Here is a 17,978-nt window from a genome sequence, read left to right on the forward strand (position 1 = left end):
CAACAGGATATTATAAAAATTAAGTGATGAAATTTTTATTAAAACGATCCTCATGTACCGTTACATTGGCTGGGCCGCAAACACATCCGTTACGGCCACGTGCGGCCTGCGGGCTGCGACTTTGACACGCTGGTGTTACACTCGCTGGGCTGAGAGCGTGGACGGCTCTGCGGACCGGCCTCCGTCCCCGCGGCTCCTCCCGGCTCCGGCTCCGGCCCAGCCTCCTCACCGCGGCCCCCGCTCCCGGCAGGTGACCAGCTCCCCCGTGTGCATGGACATGAGCGGGATGGCGGTGCCCACGGAGTTCCTGTCGCGCCACAACGCGGACGGGGTCATCACCTTCGTGGACCCCCGCTGCATTAGCGTCATCGGCTACCAGCCCCAGGTAGGTCGCCCCCAGCTCACGGCTGCTGAGGAAGATGGAGCTGCCTATGCACCGTCCTCGCCTCCTTCGTTTGGGACACAACGCAGTCACGTGGTATTGGGGCCCACGGCACGGAAGCCCGTGGCCCTCCGTGGAAGTTGGAGCCCCGGCCGGTGTGGCTCAGTGGCTAGAGCGTCGGCCTGCGGACCGAAGGGTCCTGGGTTCGACTCTGGTCAAGGGCACGGACCTGGGTGGCAGGCTCTTCCCCGGCCCGGGCCCTGGTCGGGGCGTGTGCAGGCGGCGACTCATCCGTGTGTCTCTCTCACATCGATGTTTCTCTCTGCCTCTCCCTCTCCCTTCCGCTCTCTCTCAGAATCAGTGGGAAAATATCCTCGGGGGAGGATGAACAGCAAATAAAAACTGAATAAAATAAGGGGGTTATTCTAAATCTTAAAATACAATAAAAATAAAAATAAAAATGCATTCCTACCCCGCGGGCCCGGGGACGTAGCGAAGTGAGATGTCGGGGTCGGTGAGGCCAGAGGGCCCGGGGTTGGGGTCCGGCAGCCGGCTTCGTGGTGGCGCCGGGGTAGGTGACGCTCACCGACTTCTCCCCCAGCATCCTGGCGTGAGCGAGAGACGCGGGGGAGGGGGTGGAAGTGAGCGCCCGGCTCTCACAGCGATAATGTTTGTTGTTTTCTTTTTGTTAACCCTCCCCCCCCCCCCCCCCCGCCCACCAGGATATTTCCCCCTGATTTTTAGAGAGCGTGGAAGGGAGAGGGAGAGACAGAGAGAAACATCGATGTGAGAGAGACACCTCGATGGGTCGCCTCCTGCACGCGCCCGGACCAGGGCCCGGGCCGGGGAGGAGCCTGCCACCGAGGCCCGTGCCCTTGACCGGAATCGAACCCGGGACCCTTCGGTCCGCAGGCCGAGGCTCTATCCACTGAGCCACACTGGCCGGGCCTCTCACAGGGACACGCAAACGACGCGAGGGGGGGCCCGGGGTTACGGAAGCCTCTCTCCTCCCTCAGGACCTGCTGGGGAAGGACATCCTGGAGTTCTGCCACTCGGAGGACCAGAGCCACCTGCGCGAGAGCTTCCAGCAGGTTCCGCCGGGGCCGTGGCCGGGCGACGGGGGAGGAGGCGGGAGCGGGGTCCACGCGGATGTGGCCTGCAGGGAGCTCACGGGGCCCTTCTAGGGGGGACAGACCCGTGAGGCGGACGTGACCGCGTCACAGACAGTGGCAGAGGGTGGGGGTCACGGGGGGGCGGGGGGCGGGTCCTGGTGGGTGAGCGTGGGAGGAATGGCAGGACCTTCCGCACGAGGGGCAGCCCCAGACCTGACAAGGATGAGGGCTGTGGGGAGAAGAATGAGTGTGTGCGGGTGGCCGGCTTCTGGGGGGGCCTGGGGGGGGCGGGGGGATGAAATGGGGCTGGTGTGGCTCAGTGGTTAGCACCGACCTAGGAACCAGGAGGTCAGGGTTCGATTCCCGGTCAAGGGCACAGGCCTGGGTTGCGGGCTCCATCCCCTGTGTGGGGCGTGCAGGAGGCAGCCGATCCGTGATTCTCTCACATCACGGATGTTTCTCTCTCTCTCTCCCTCTCCCTTCCTCTCTGGAATTAATAAAAACATATTTAAAAAATAAATAAATAGATTCCCTCCCGGGTCACGTCAGTGAGGATTCCTGGGGTTCAGGCAGGGCCGTGTTTGCTGGAGAAACGGTGCTGGCAGCCGGGTGTGCCGAGGAGAAATGGGGGAGGGGGTCAGGGGGGGAAGGCGTGTTGGGGGCTGTTCGGACCCCCCAGAGCAGCGGTTCTCAACCTGTGGGTCGCGACCCCTTTGGGGGTCGAACGACCCTTTCACAGGAGTCGCCTAAGACCATCGGAAAACACATCTATAATTACAGATTGTTTTTGTGATTGATCACTTTGCTTTCATTATGTTCAATGTGTAACCATGAAATCGGGGGTCACCACAGCATGAGGAGCTGTATTGAAGGGTCGAGGCGTTAGGAAGGTTGAGAACCACTGGCCCAGAGCGAGGTGGGGAGGCGGGCGGTTGGCAGGGGCGGTGGCATCTGAGGAGGAGGCAGCTGTGGGGTAAGGGGTGCCTTGGGGAGAGATTGAGGGGCTTCTCTTTCAGAACCACCCGGGTTCGGACCGCGCTGGGCCTTTCCCTTCCTGGGGCCCGAGCAGGATGTGGGGGCTTTAGGGATCTGCTGTCTCTCTCCCCACAGGGGCCCCGGGCTCAGGAGGGAACGGGTGCTCCCGAGATTCAGGGACGTTTACGCAGAAGGGTTTCCTAGGATGCAGGCACATAGTAGGCGCTCAGCAAACAGCAGCTAAGCCCTGGCCGGTGTGGCTCAGTGGGTAGAGCGCGGTCCGAACCCGGGTGGTTCTGAAAGAGAAGCCCGTCAATCTCTCCCCAAGGCACCCCTCACCCCACAGCTGCCTCCTCCTCAGATGCCACCGCCCCTGCCAACCGCCCCTCCCCCCCCATGACTGCATCATGACCGTCGTCATTATTAGCTGCTGTTTTTATTTTTTTTAATCCTCACCTGAGGATATACTTTTTAAAATATATTTTTATTGATTTCAGAGAGGAAGGGAGAGGGAGAGAGAGAAACATCAGTGATGAGAGAGAATCATCGATCAGCTGCCTCCTGCACGCCCCTCAGTGGGGATCGAGCCCACAACCCGGGCATGTGCCCTGACCAGGAATCGAACCCGGGACCCTCCAGTCCGCAGGCCGATGCTCTATCCACTGAGCCACACCGGCCAGGGCACGAGGATATTTTCCATTGATTTCTAGAGAGAGTGGAAGGGAGAGGGAGAAGGAGAGACAGACAGAAGCATCGATGTGAGAGAGAAACATTGATGGTTTGCCTCCTGCACGCGCCCCGACCAGGGCTGGGGTCAGGGAGGAGCCTGCAACCAGGGTACGTGCCCTTGACCAGAATCGAACCCGGGACCCTTCAGTCCGCAGGCCGACGCTCTACCCACTGAGCCACACTGGCCAGGGCTTAGCTGCTGTTTGCTGAGCACCTACTATGTGCCTGCTGAGCACCTACTATGTGCCTGCATCCTAGGAAACCCTTCTGCGTAAACGTCCCTGAATCTCGGGAGCACCCGTTCCCTCCTGAGCCCGGGGCCCCTGTGGGGAGAGAGACAGCAGATCCCTAAAGCCCCCATGTTCCGCTCGGACCCCAGGAAAGCAAAGGCCCGGCGAGGTCCGAACCCGGGTGGTTCTGGAAAGAGAAGGAAGGAATTTAACATCGGGTCCCGCCTGGCGTCCGGCTGCAGGAACTCTTGTGCTGTGAGCCGCCTCCCAGCTGGGGGAGGCGACGGCCACGCAGAAACCCCGAGAGCCGCACTCCGGGGTCACAGGGTCAGTGGGGGGTGGGGGGGTGTCGGGGGAGCCGAGCAGCCGCGGGGACACCCCGGAGTGCCTGCCCCGGGTCCGTGTTCTCTGGGCTCCAGCCACCGACAGCGGCGGCGACAGATGTTGACGAAGGGAAGTGGCTTATTTTTGCAAAAGCACAGAAGGCGCTGGGTGAGCCCTTGAACTTAGCCCTTAAACGCAAGCACGGACGGGCCCCGGTCACGGACGGGCCCCGGTCACCCGGTTAGCTGCTGTTTGCTGAGCACCTACTGTGTGCTGCTGAGCACCTACTGTGTGCCTGCACGAGGGGAAACCCTTCTGCGTAAACATCCCTGAATGAGGAATGTTTGGTGGTGATGGTATGCCTGCCCCGGGCCTGGGAACCCCAGTCCAACGGGTTTTGTTTTATTTTTTATTTATTTACTTTTTAAAATATATTTTATTGATTGTTTACAGAGAGGAAGGGAGAGGGATAGAGAGTTAGAAACATCGATGAGAGAGAAACATTGATCAGCTGCCTCCTGCACGCCCCCCACCGGGGATGTGTCCGCAACCCAGGTCCATGCCCTTGACCGGAATCGAACCTGGGACCCTTCAGTCCGCAGGCGGACGCTCTATCCACTGAGCCACACCGGTCAGGGCTTGTTTTATTTTTAATTGTTAATGATGTCAGAGAGGAAGGGAGAGGGACAGAGAGAGAGAAGCATCCATGATGAGAGAGAATCACGGATCGGCTGCCTCCTGCACGCGCCCCAATGGGCCCCGCCACCCGGGCCTGTGCCCTGACCGGGAATCGAACCCTGACCTCCTGGTTCACAGGTCAGTGCTCAGCCCCTGACCCACGCCGGCTGGCCGGGCCTTCGTCTTTGGCTGCGATGCCCGGCCCCGAGCCCCCGCTGGCCCGGCCCCGTCCCCCCCCGCTGACTCCGCCCGCTCCTCCCGCAGGTGGTGAAGCTGAAGGGCCAGGTGCTGTCCGTCATGTACCGCTTCCGCACCAAGAACCGGGAGTGGCTGCTCCTTCGCACCAGCAGCTTCACCTTCCAGAACCCGTACTCGGACGAGATCGAGTACCTCATCTGCACCAACACCAACGTCAAGTGGGTGCCGCCTCCCTGCTCCCTAGGCCCCCCTCCCCCTGCAGGCGCCGAGCTGGGACCCCGACCTGGGCCCCTCCCTCCCTGGCAGGTCCCCAGGCCCCAGGCCCAGGGAGGACCCCCGGCACAGTGGGCCCTGGCTGCCCCCCGGGCCCCGTCCCCCTCCCATCGCCTGAGGGTGGTGCCTGGGCCCTGGGTCCCACTGAGCCGGCAGGACAGCGAGAGCTCTAGGGCCTGGGGGCGGGCACATCGGGGACGCGTGGTCTCCCTGCTGCCCGGTCATCGGCACGGTGCCCCCAGGGTCTCCGCGGCTCCCCCTTATCCATCCGCTGCCTCCGGCACGGCCCCCAACTGGGGATGGAGCCCGCAACCCGGGCGTGTGCCCTTGACCAGAATGGAAGCCGGGACCCTTCAGTCTGCAGGCCGGTGCTCTACCCACTGAGCCACACCAGCCAGGGCCAGACCCACCCCCTATTGGGGTACGGGGGGGATGATCAGGGGCAGAGCCGGCTGGAGGGAGGGGCTGCAGGAGGTTGGCCAGTGGGCCCTGCCCCCTATTGGGATGGGGGGGGGACCGTGGGAGATTGGCCGGCCATCCCCACCCCCAGATCCGACGGGTTCGCTGGCCACAGTGGGCAGCGTAGAGACGGGTTGTTCTGGTCCTTACAGCGTTCCAGTTGCTGGCTTTTTACACATATAGAGATTTTTATTGATTCCAGAGAGGGAGGGGGAGGGAGAGAGAGAAACATCAATAATAAGAGAGAATCCTGGACCGGCTGCCTCCCGCACGCCCCCCACTGGGGATGGAGCCCACAACCCGGGCCTGTGCCCTGAGCGGGAATCGAACCCTGACCTCCTGGTTCACAGGTCGACGCTCAACCACGGAGCCACGCCGGCCGGGCCTTTGCCCTGCTTTCTTCTCACTCTGGCCGGGTCCTGGGGTCTCCCAGGCCCCCGTGGGCCCCTCTCTGAACCCCCTTTCCGCCCTCAGGTGGCTCCCTGCAGGGCGAGGCCGCTCCCTCCAGGGCCTCGGTGCTCACGCCCGGGGGGAGCCAGGAGCGGCCTGGGGGCCACGGAGGAGGCGGACATTCCCGCTCACCTGCCGGGCACCTGTTCAGGCCGCCGGGTCCCCACCCCCGGCTCCTGCCGCCGGTCACAGCCCCTCGCTGCCCGTGCAGGAGCCCTGGGAACGGGCGGGCCCCTCATCACGCCTGCGGGCCCGGGCACTGATCTAGAACCTTCCCCCTTTGATGCCCGTGTGTGGCTGGGTGTCGGTCAGAGCTGCCTGCTCCTCCCGTGTCGGGGCTCCCGGAGTCGTGCCTGCGGGGTGCTGGTGGGAGAGCCCGCACCCCACTCTCTCTCCCGCGGCTGCTGGACTGGACGGAGGAAGGCCGGGAGGTGCCGGCTGTGGACAGCAGAGGGCAGTGCTGGCCCTGAGCCCGCAGCCCGGCCTTCCCACAGTCCCCACTGACCTCCCCTGGCCTCGGGCAGCCTCCTTGGGGAAAGTGGGGGAAGAGGGCCCGGCCGGTGTGGCTCAGTGGTTTAGCGTCGACCTATCAACCAGGAGGTCAGGGCTCGATTCCCGGTCAGGGCACAGGCCCGGGGTGCGGGCTCCATCCCCAGTGGGGGGCCTGCAGGAGGCAGCCGATCCGTGATTCTCTCTCATCGTGGATGTTTCTCTCTCTCTCCCTCTGGAATCAATACAAATATATTTTTTAAAATGAATGATCTTGGAGACACTCCCCCCGTCCCCACCCCACCCTGCCCCCGGGCAGCAGGGCGGCCGGCCCGGCGATGACCGCCCTGTCCGTCCGTCCGTCCGTCTGTCCGTCCGCAGGCAGCTCCAGCAGCAGCAGGCCGAGCTGGAGGTGCACCAGAGAGACGGGCTGTCCTCCTACGACCTGGCACAGGTGAGTGTGGGACCGGCCTCCAACCCGGGCCGGGGCTGAGGGCGGGACTCAGCTCAGCTCCGCCCCTCACCCAGCAGGAGCTGTGGCGCCCTGCACGTGTCACCCCTGGCGTGGCCTCTTCCCGGCTGTCACCTGGGGCCTCACGGAGCAGGGGTCTGAGTGCCCCGGGGCCCCTGCCACTCTCCCCCCCTTTTTTTGTTTAATCTTCACCTGAGGGTATTTTAAAAAATATTTTATTGATTTTTTACATGGAGGAAGGGAGAGAGATAGAGAGTTAGAAACATCGATGAGAGAGAAACATCCATCAGCTGCCTCCTGCACGCCCCCCACTGGGGATGTGCCCGCAACCCAGGTACATGCCCTTGGCCGGAATCGAACCCGGGACCCTTCAGTCCGCAGGCCGACGCTCTATCCACTGAGCCACACCGGTCAGGGCCACCTGAGGGTATTTTTTTTTCATTGATTTTTAGAGAAAGTGGAAGGGAGAGGCAGAGAGAGAGAGAGAGAAACATCGATGTGAGAGAGACACATCGATGGGTTGCCTCCTGCCTGTGTCCCAACCAGGGCCCGGGATTGAACCTGTAACCGAGGTCCGTGCCCTTGACCAGAATCGAACCCGGGACCCTTCAGTCCGCAGGCCGATGCTCTACCCACTGAGCCACACCGGCCAGGGCTACAAATTCATGTTTCTCTCTCTCTCTTTCCCCCCCTTCTCTCTCTAAACGCGATGAATTAAAAGAAAAAAATTTAAACTTTGCCCAGCCGGCGTGGCTCAGTGGTGGAGCATCGACCTAGGAACCAGGAGGTCAGGGTTCGATTCTGGTCAAGGGCACCTGCCCGGGCTGTGGGCTCGATCCCCAGTGTGGGGCGTGCAGGAGGCAGCCGGTCCATGATTCTCTCTCTCCCTTTCTCTTTGAAATCAGTAAAAATATATTTTGCCCTGGCCGGTGTGGCTCAGTGGATAGAGCGTCGGCCTGCGGACGGAAGGGTCCCGGGTTCGATTCCAGTCAAGGGCACATGGCCGAGTTGCGGGCACATCCCCAGTGGGGGGCGTGCAGGAGGCAGCCGATCCGTGATTCTCTCTCATCATGGATGTTTCTCTCTCTCCCTCTCCCTTCCTCCCAGAAATTAATAAAAACATTAAAAAAAAATAGTAATAAAATAAAAATATATTTTTAAAAAATTTAAACTTTAAGTGCACTTTTCCCGATAGAAGGCGTTGATTATGTTTATTCCTCTGAGTCGCCCGGGCGACCCCGTTGTCCTTCCTGTGACCTGTGGCCCCCGAGACGGGGCCCGGAGGGTGGCGGGCGGGGTGGGGGCTGGGGGGCGGCCGGCGTCCGCTCAGAGCCTCCCGCGGGGGGTGATGCGGCTGCCGTGTCTCCGTGCGAGCAGGTCCCCGTCCCCAGCCTGCCGGCGGGCGTGCACGAGCCCGGGAAGGCCGTGGACAAGGCCGACGCCATCTTCTCCCAGGAGCGCGACCCCCGCTTTGCGGAGATGTTCGCGGGGATCGGAGCGTGTAAGTGCCCGCACGGTGGGCAGAGGTGGGGCGTGTGGGTTCAGGGTCGCTGCCTGGCCCGGGAGAGACACCACGAGCCTCCCGTGGGGCCGGGGCCCGGACGGGGGGCGCCCACTGACGGTGCAGGGGGTGGGGGGCCGGTCCTGTCACCCCCCCGGCCTGGCCTCTTCCCCACCCGTCCCCTGGGGCCTCCCTCGTCTCGTCTTCGAAGTTGGCAGTTTGGGAATGAGCAGCTCTGATGATGGATTGATTGGGGGTGCGCTTTCGCTTTACGCTGAAGGGGTGTCCCCGTAAAAGATACAAATAAAAACCCCAGCGTCACCCTCACGGGGAGAAGACCCCGTTTGAAGCAGAAAAAGGCCTTGAGAAGGGAGTGGAAGACCGCCCTCCGCCCCCCGCCCGGGTAGAATCGCTATTAAAGCCGCGTCCTTCCAATCGATGAAAAAAATAGCAGAATCAAACCAGTTGGGCAGAGACCCAGGCCGGCTGTGGCCTTGGGTACGAGCCCGAACTTCCCATCAGTGTGAGCTGGTCATCTCGGCTGCTTGTAGGGAAAAGTCCCTTCCGGGCTGTTTACACTTCACCTGTGTCCTGGCCCAGGTGGGGGGCTGTGTCCTGGCCCAGGTGGGGGGCTGTGTCCTGGCCCAGGTGGGGGGACTGTGTCCTGGCCCAGGTGGGGGGCTGTGTCCTGGCCCAGGTGGGGGGCTGTGTCCTGGCCCAGGTGGGGGGACTGTGTCCTGGCCCAGGTGGGGGGACTGTGTCCTGGCCCAGGTGGGGGGCTGTGTCCTGGCCCAGGTGGGGGGGCTGTGTCCTGGCCCAGGTGGGGGGACTGTGTCCTGGCCCAGGTGGGGGGCTGTGTCCTGGCCCAGGTGGGGGGCTGTGTCCTGGCCCAGGTGGGGGGGGGGACTGTGTCCTGGCCCAGGTGGGGGGGGGGCTGTGTCCTGGCCCAGGTGGGGGGGCTGTGTCCTGGCCCAGGTGGGGGGGGCTGTGTCCTGGCCCAGGTGGGGGAGGGGGCTGTGTCCGGGCCCAGGTGGGGGGGCTGTGTCCTGGCCCAGGTGGGGGGCTGTGTCCTGGCCCAGGTGGGGGGGCTGTGTCCTGGCCAGGTGGGGGGGGCTGTGTCCTGGCCCAGGTGGGGGGCTGTGTCCTGGCCCAGGTGGGGGGGCTGTGTCCTGGCCAGGAGGGGGGGGCTGTGGCCTGGCCCAGGAGGGGGGGGCTGTGTCCTGGCCAGGAGGGGGGGGCTGTGGCCTGGCCCAGGAGGGGGGGGCTGTGTCCTGGCCAGGAGGGGGGGGGCTGTGTCCTGGCCCAGGTGGGGGGGGGCTGTGTCCTGGCCCAGGTGGGGGAGGGGGCTGTGTCCTGGCCCAGGTGGGGGGGGCTGTGTCCTGGCCCAGGTGGGGGGGCTGTGTCCTGGCCCAGGTGGGGGGGGCTGTGTCCTGGCCCAGGTGGGGGGGCTGTGTCCTGGCCCAGGTGGGGGAGGGGGCTGTGTCCTGGCCCAGGTGGGGGGGGGCTGTGTCCTGGCCAGGAGGGGGGGGCTGTGGCCTGGCCCAGGAGGGGGGGGCTGTGTCCTGGCCCAGGTGGGGGGGCTGTGTCCTGGCCCAGGTGGGGGGCTGTGTCCTGGCCCAGGTGGGGGGGCTGTGTCCTGGCCCAGGTGGGGGGGGGGACTGTGTCCTGGCCCAGGTGGGGGGCTGTGTCCTGGCCCAGGTGGGGGGGGCTGTGTCCTGGCCCAGGTGGGGGGGCTGTGTCCTGGCCCAGGTGGGGGGGCTGTGTCCTGGCCAGGAGGGGGGGGCTGTGGCCTGGCCCAGGAGGGGGGGGCTGTGTCCTGGCCCAGGTGGGGGGGCTGTGTCCTGGCCCAGGTGGGGGGCTGTGTCCTGGCCCAGGTGGGGGGGCTGTGTCCTGGCCCAGGTGGGGGGGGGACTGTGTCCTGGCCCAGGTGGGGGGCTGTGTCCTGGCCCAGGTGGGGGGGGGCTGTGTCCTGGCCCAGGTGGGGGGGCTGTGTCCTGGCCCAGGTGGGGGGGCTGTGTCCTGGCCCAGGTGGGGGGCTGTGTCCTGGCCCAGGTGGGGGGGCTGTGTCCTGGCCCAGGTGGGGGGGGGGACTGTGTCCTGGCCCAGGTGGGGGGCTGTGTCCTGGCCCAGGTGGGGGACTGTGTCCTGGCCCAGGTGGGGGACTGTGTCCTGGCCCAGGTGGGGGAGGGGGCTGTGTCCTGGCCCAGGTGGGGGGGGGACTGTGTCCTGGCCCAGGTGGGGGGCTGTGTCCTGGCCCAGGTGGGGGGCTGTGTCCTGGCCCAGGTGGGGGGGGGACTGTGTCCTGGCCCAGGTGGGGGGCCGTGTCCTGGCCCAGGTGGGGACTGTGTCCTGGCCCAGGTGGGGGGCTGTGTCCTGGCCCAGGTCGGGGGGGGACTGTGTCCTGGCCCAGGTGGGGGGCTGTGTCCTGGCCCAGGTGGGGGGCTGTGTCCTGGCCCAGGTGGGGGGGGCTGTGTCCTGGCCCAGGTCGGGGGGGCTGTGTCCTGGCCCCGGTGGGGGGCTGTGTCCTGGCCCAGGTCGGGGGGGCTGTGTCCTGGCCCAGGTGGGGGAGGGGGCTGTGTCCTGGCCCAGGTGGGGGGACTGTGTCCTGGCCCAGGTGGGGGGGGCTGTGTCCTGGCCCAGGTGGGGGGGGCTGTGTCCTGGCCCAGGTGGGGGACTGTGTCCTGGCCCAGGTCGGGGGGGACTGTGTCCCGGCCCAGTTGGGGGGGGCTGTGTCCTGGCCCAGGTTGGGGGGGACTGTGTCCCGGCCCTGGGGCAGACCGCCTGCTGCTGTCCGGGGGACAGCAAGGCCCCCTCCTGGCGCCGCCCGCCTGCACCTGTGCTCGCGGCTGCCTGCCCCGCGGTCGGCAGGCGGGACCCGGAACCATGTGACCTGCTCTGTCCCCAGCGGAGAAGAAGTTGATGGGCTCGGCGTCCGCGGCGGGAAGCCAGCAGATCTACGGCCAGGGCGGCCCCTTCCCGGCCGGGCCCTCGGGCAAGGCCTTCAGGTGCGCGGGGGCGGGGGGGGGGGGGCCCTCACATCTCAGAGCCGGGCGGGGCGGGGGCCGGGGGACCTCACATCTCAGAGCCGGGCGGGCGGGGGCGGGGGGCCCCTCACATCTCAGAGCCGGGCAGGGCAGGGCTTGTGCCAGGCCCAGCATCTCAGGACACCCGCGTGCTCTCTCCTGCAGCTCATCCGTGGTTCACGTGCCCGGGGTGAACGACATCCAGTCCTCCTCCTCCACCGGCCAGAACATGTCCCAGATCTCCCGGCAGCTCAGCCAGAGCCAGGTGGCCTGGACCGGGAGCCGGCCCCCCTTTCCCGCACAGGTACGGCCTCGGGGGGGGGCTCTGCCCGCGGCTGCCCAGGGCGGACCACCCCCCATGGCGCCCGAAATCCCGGCCCTGGGCTGGAGCTCACCATCCCGAACACAGCCAGGCGCCCGAGGGTCCCAGGGGTGACCTTGACCTGCCCCCAAAGACCCAGGGCCCACGTCCTGCGGCTCTATGGCCCGTCCACGTGGGCCTGACCCCCGGCGTGTGCCCGGCCGGCCAGCAGGGCCCCGGGGGTCCCGTCAGCCCCGAGCAGGCCCTGCCCCGGCCCCCACCCCTGCGGGCAGCGACCAGCCTGGGGCCCGGGCGGGGACCTGCGGGGACGCGTCCATCTCTCGGCTGCGCCCTGACCGCGGCCCGTGCCCCCCTCAGGCCGGCAAGACCCAGTCCTCCCCGTTTGGGATCGGGACCGGCCACAGCTACCCGGCCGACCCCGCCTCCTACAGCCCGCTGTCCAGCCCGGCCACCTCCTCGCCCAGCGGCAACGCCTACTCCGGCCTGGCCAGCAGGACCCCCGGCTTCGGTAGGTGGGGGACAGGGCGGGGATGGGGGCGGGTTGCAGCCACGCCTCCGGAACATCCCCAGTTCGGGGGGCCAAGCCCCCGCTCCCCAAATCCTGGCAGTGGGGCTGAGGTTTCTCTGCGCCTCTTCCCTCTGGCTCTCAGCAGCCCGTGGTGGCCACGGCGACTGGCTGCGTAGACTGGGCTGTGGCTGAGGCCGCCGGGTTCAAGGCCACGGGCTCCATTCCCATGCGGTCTGATCCCTGCCTTACCCTCCGTGGGCTTTGAGGACCCCGAGTCCAAGACCCTAGAGCAGCGGTTCTCAACCTGTGGGTCGCGACCCCTTTGGCGGTCGAACGACCCTTTCACAGGCGTCGCCTAAGACCATCCTGCAAATCAGATATTTACATGACGATTCATCACAGTAGCAACATGACAGCGATGAAGTAATAATTTTATGGTTGGGGGTCCCCACAACATGAGGAACTGTATTGAAAGGGCCAGAAGGTTGAGAACCGCTGGTCTAGAGTCTCATTTCAGAAAACGAGAGAATCGTTACCAGGACGGCCAGGTGTGTAAATAGTGAACACTGTAGAGCTCTCTCTCTCGCTTTTTAAAAAATATATATATATTTTATTGATTTTTTACAGAGAGGAAGGGAGAGGGATTGAGAGTTAGAAACATCGATGAGAGAGAAACATCGATCAGCTGCCTCCTGCACGCCCCCCACTGGGGATGTGCCCGCAACCAAGGTACATGCCCTTGACCGGAATCGAACCCGGGACCCTTCAGTCTGCAGGCCGACGCTCTATCCACTGAGCCACACTGGTTAGGGCTCTCTCTCTCTTTTTAAAAATATATATTATTGATTTCAGAGAGGAAGGGAGAGGGACAGAGAGAGAAACATCCATGATGAGAGAGAATCATGGATCGGCTGCCTCCTGCACGCCCCCCACTGGGGATGGAGCCCGCAACCTGGGCCTGAGCCCTGACCGGGAATTCGACCGTGACCTCCTGGTTCCTAGGTCGATGCTCAGCCACGGAGCCACGCCGGCCGGGCACCATTTTCAAAAGCCCTGACTCTGCCCCAGCTGGTTCAGCTCACCGTCGGCTCGTGGACCGAAGGGTCCTGGGTTCGATTCCGCTCAAGGGCACAGACCTCGGTTGCGGGCTCGATCCCCGGTTGGTCCGGGCCTGTGCAGGAGGCAGCCCATCGATGTGTCTCTCTCCCTCTCTCCCCGTCCCTTTCCCTCTCTCTACAAATCGATGGGGAAAATATCCTCGGAGGAGGATCGAAGATAAAATTAAAAGTCTTCACCCCAAATGCAGTTCCACGCTGAGATGCTGGGGGGGGGGGCTTCCATCTGTGGATCTGGGGGCAGATCCAGGCCCCAGTGGGAGGGAGGGGCAGCGGAGACGCCCCTGTGACATGTCCCCGTTTCCTCCCCGCGCCCCCCCCCCCCCCCCCCCGAATCTTGCAGCTGAAGGCGGCCAGGGCGGCGGGCAGTTCCAGGGCCGGCCGTCGGAAGTCTGGTCCCAGTGGCAGAGCCAGCACCACGGGCAGCCGAGCGGCGAGCAGCACGCCCACCCGCAGCCCGGCCAGACCGAAGTGTTCCAGGTACACCCGCGCCCCTTCCCTGGGTCCCCACGCCTCCTCTCCGCCTCCTTCCCCCGGCACTGCCCGCGCCCTGCCCCCGACGAGGGCGCCCAGGCCGTGAAGGCCCCGGGGAGGCAGCCTGGGCACCTGGCAGCCTCCGCTGTTTTTTTGTTGTTGTTTTTTAAAAATATATTTTATTGATTTTTTACAGAGAGGAAGGGAGAGGGATAGAGAGTTAGAAACATCGATGAGAGAGAAACATCGATCAGCTGCCTCCTGCACGCCCCCCACTGGGGATGTGCCCACAACCCAGGTCCATGCCCTTGACCAGAATCGAACCCGGGACCCTTCAGTCCGCAGGCCGACACCCTATCCACTGAGCCACACCGGTTAGGGCGATGCATTGTTTTTTAAAAAAATAGTTTTGTTGATGTCAGAGAGGAAGGGAGAGGGAGGGAGAGAGAGAAACATAAATGATGAGAGAGAATCACGGATCGGCTGCCTCCCGCAAGCCCCTCACTGGGGATGGAGCCCGCCACCCGGGCCTGTGCCCCGACCGGGAATCGAACCCTGACCTCCTGGTTCCTAGGTGGACGCTCAGCCCCTGAGCCACGCCGGCCGGGCCCCGTGGGGTCTTGTCCACCCTGCGTCCTGGCTCGGCCTGACAGACAAAGGCTGTTCACCTGTGGGAATGACAGGCCCCCCCCCCCCCCGGGTCTCAGACATCGGGGCGCCCTGCCCCCTGCACCCCCACCCCGTTAGAGACACGCCCGAGAGCGTGAGTGGGCCGTGCGGTGCCCACTGCCCTGCCCGCCCCCCGTCTGTCCCTGCAGGACATGCTGCCGATGCCGGGGGACCCCGCCCAGGGGACCGGCAGCTACAACATCGAGGACTTCGCCGACCTGGGCATGTTCCCGCCGTTCTCTGAGTAGCGGCGGGCAGAGCGAGGCTTCCGTGGACCCCTCCCCGGGCCGTGATGGGGACGCCGCAGCCCCCCCCACAACAGAGGGCACCTCACCCCCCGCCCGCTCAGCCCTCGCCCACAGCCGCGGCCGCCCGCCTGCCCGCCGCCCGGAGCCCCGGGAGACGTCGGGGTCCCTTGTATTTATTGTGTTGTCCCTGTGTGTCCTCGCGAGGCGGCCGCCGGGGCCTGAGAATCCGGTTGTGTCCGATCGCGACAGTTTTCACCGAGAGAGGTTCCCTTACAGCCCCCCACGTGCCCCCACCCCCGGGCCTGCCCGCGTGGCTGGGACCAGCTCTCTTGGCCTTTGTCTTCTGTGGGCGGGTGGGGCTCGGGGGCGCACGGGGGGCACAGCCTGTGCTCTGTGAGCCGGAGGTGAGGGCACAGATGGGGGGGTGCACCCCCCGCCCCGGCCCCCCAGGCCCGCGTGTCCTTTGTATGTGTCGGGCCCGTGTCTGCTCTGCGTGGGCACAGCGAGTGTCTGAGTCCCGGGCACGCGAGAGTGAGCCCCGATGTGTGCCCCCGCCCCACGCTGGGCGGCACCCCGGCCGCCGGAGGGGGATCCAGGGGCCGGGGCCGGGCTGGGGGGCTGGGGCGACTCCTCCTCGCCCCACTCATGCTGCCGGAGGAGGCTGCAGGAGGCTCCTAGGGTCACAGAGGCCCTTGTGCGGGGGTGCGGACGGGACGGGCGGATGCCGGGGCCTGGGGCGCCGGGCGGCTTCCCGACCAGCCTCTGGGGGTGGGGTGGGTGCGTCTGCTCAGTGGCTCTGGCGATAGTTTCGGGGTGAGCCCTGTCCGCACCCCGGGGCCCAGCGCTGGCCTGGTGGGTGGGATGCCCTCTGGTTGCCTCCAAATTAACACGGATTTCAGCTTCCAGAGCGGCTTTGTGGGCTTTTTGTTGTTTTTCTGTTTCTAATCCTCCCCCAAGGATATTTTCCCATTGATTTTTAGAGAGAGTGGAAGGGAGAGGGAGAGACAGAGAGAAACATCGATGTGAGAGAGACACCTCGATGGGTTGCCTCCTGCAGGCGCCCCGACCAGGGCCCGGGCCGGGGAGGAGCCTGCCACCGAGGTCCGTGCCCTTGACCGGAATCGAACCCGGGGCCCCTCGGTCTGCAGGCCGACGCTCTATCCACTGAGCCACACCGGCCAGGGCCAGAGCCCTGTGTGAATAGGGCCGAGTGGTCCCGGGTTCGAGGCAGGGGGAGTGGGTCTCTTGTAGGAGCCTTTGGCTCAGAGGGGAGTTGGGGGGCAGCAGGAGGCAGACACGGAGCCCGCCTGGACTGTCCCAGGCCCCCCAAAGAGGCACAGCACCAGCTTCTGGGTCAGAGCATGGTGTTTCCGTAAAATCGACACACCTCGCGGCCTGGAGCCCGGGAGTCGGGGAGTTTGGGGGGTTCTGTGCTTCTGGTTTTTGGGGGGAACTTGGGGATATTCTGAGGTGGCTCATGCGGTCGACCCGCCTGGCTGCGAGCTGCCGGCCGGGGGCCCGGGTGGGGCTGGGCACCGAGGGCGGCCGAGGCAGGGGGACCTTCATCTCTGCCTCTCGCTCCACCTCAACCCAGCGGGGTGCGGACAGCTCGAGTCTCTCGGTCCTGGGAGGCGAGGATGGAGGGATGAAGGGAGGGAGAGGGAGAGAGAGAGAGAGAAACATCCATGATGAGAGAGAATCCTGGATCGGCCGCCTCCTGCACGCCCCTCACTGGGGATCGAGCCCGCAACCCGGGCCTGTGCCCTGACCGGGAATCGAACCCGGGACCCTTGGGTCCGCAGGCCGACGCTCTACCCACTGAGCCACACCGACTAGAGGCAGGCGTCTTTATTTGAGCCCTTAAAGAGGCTGTGTGCTCCCCAGATCGGCACTCCTGACACCCCCAGAGCTCCCACTGGCCGAGAAAGAGAGAGAGAGAGAGAGAGAGAGAGAGGAGGTCCCGGGAAATGAGTGATATTCTCGTCCGTGTCTGCACTGGGCCCGGGACGTCACTGGATTCTCACCCGCCTGCTCGCTAACAGTGAGACAGTTTCGGGGTGCACCCTGTCCGGCACCCCCGCTTCCTGCAGCCGGGGTGCTGCCGAGAGCGGGTGGGGGCCTGTCCCCTGAGCGAGGCAGGTGGGTGCCTACAGGCCAGCAGTCACAGGGCCCGGCAGAGGCCGAAATGCTGTTCGTTTTCCCCGAAAATGGGGGTTCGGTCACGAGGTCACTGCACCCCGACCGGCCAGGGCCTCCCCCTCTCTCCTTCCCCCAGCGAACCCTGCTGTGTCCCCACCTCCCCCAGCCCCGGGGCCGGGGCGCCGTGTCCCCCTCTCCCTGGGCCTGGGCCCGTGGCCAGAGCTGGTGGCCGGCTGGGCCGTGGCACCGTCTTCTCTCCTCCCGGGACGGGCGGTTCCGGACGAGCCTCGGCGACGGGACGGGCTCAGCCCCCCTGGCCTCTGCTCCCCGTCCTCCCTCCGCGTGTGGACTGTGACCCCTGACCCCCGTCGGTGTTGCTAGAACGTTCTCGGTGACTAACGGTTGTTGTTCCGTCCGTGGCGTCCGTGTGTCGCGAGTGTAACGTCCTGCAGTAAAAGCCTCTTTGCTCGGAACCGTGACGGCCCGGCTGCCTCTGTCGTCCATGGGTCCCTGGGCGCCTGGCGGGGGCCTGGGGGGCGGGGGGGTCCGCAGGGAGGGGGGGCGGGGTTCCTGCTGGGCCGTCGGATTGTAAGTGTGGAGACGGAGCCGGATCCGCAGGACCTGCAGCAACAGAGGCCTAGACGCACACACACACGTACACACTCATGCACACACAAACACACACACTCCTACACACGTGCACAAACACACAAACACACACCCCCTACACATATGCACAAACACACAAACACACACACTCCTACACACATGCACAAACACATGCTTGTACACACATGCACACACAAACACTCATACACACAAACATGCATGCACACACAACACAAATACACACGCATACACACACACAAGCACACACACTCCTACACACATGCACAAACACACAAACACATGCTCATACACACATGCACAGTCATACAACACACAAACGCTCACACACACACAAACATGCATGCATACACAACACAAATACACACTCATACACACACGTACAAACACACACACACTCCTACACACATGCACAAACACATGCACATACACTCATCCACAAATGCACACTCATGCACACATGCACACTCATACACACATGCACAAACATGCTCATACACACAAACGTTCATACACAAACATACATGCGCACACACAACACAAATACACACTCATACACACACGCATAAACACACACACAC

The 17,978-nt window shown here is 64.7% G+C and overlaps 1 protein-coding gene across 1 annotated transcript in view; it reads left to right on the top strand.

The window, feature by feature from the left end:
• ARNT2 (aryl hydrocarbon receptor nuclear translocator 2) overlaps nucleotides 1–17,243 on the top strand; it is an 84,465-nt gene extending 67,222 nt beyond the window's left edge. Inside the window, 10 exon segments of the mRNA XM_070400450.1 lie at nucleotides 251–385; nucleotides 1,399–1,473; nucleotides 4,695–4,846; nucleotides 6,681–6,753; nucleotides 8,149–8,272; nucleotides 11,178–11,277; nucleotides 11,461–11,599; nucleotides 11,975–12,125; nucleotides 13,584–13,720; nucleotides 14,533–17,243. Of these exon segments, the coding sequence (XP_070256551.1) occupies nucleotides 251–385; nucleotides 1,399–1,473; nucleotides 4,695–4,846; nucleotides 6,681–6,753; nucleotides 8,149–8,272; nucleotides 11,178–11,277; nucleotides 11,461–11,599; nucleotides 11,975–12,125; nucleotides 13,584–13,720; nucleotides 14,533–14,631 (1,185 nt within the window). The 3' untranslated portion in view covers nucleotides 14,632–17,243.
• The last annotated feature ends 735 nt before the right edge of the window (nucleotides 17,244–17,978 follow it).

This window comes from Myotis yumanensis, unplaced genomic scaffold (genome assembly GCF_028538775.1).
Source record: "Myotis yumanensis isolate MYYU_CA2020_CCGP unplaced genomic scaffold, mMyoYum1.0.hap1 SCAF_20, whole genome shotgun sequence".
Lineage (NCBI taxonomy): Eukaryota > Metazoa > Chordata > Mammalia > Chiroptera > Vespertilionidae > Myotis > Myotis yumanensis.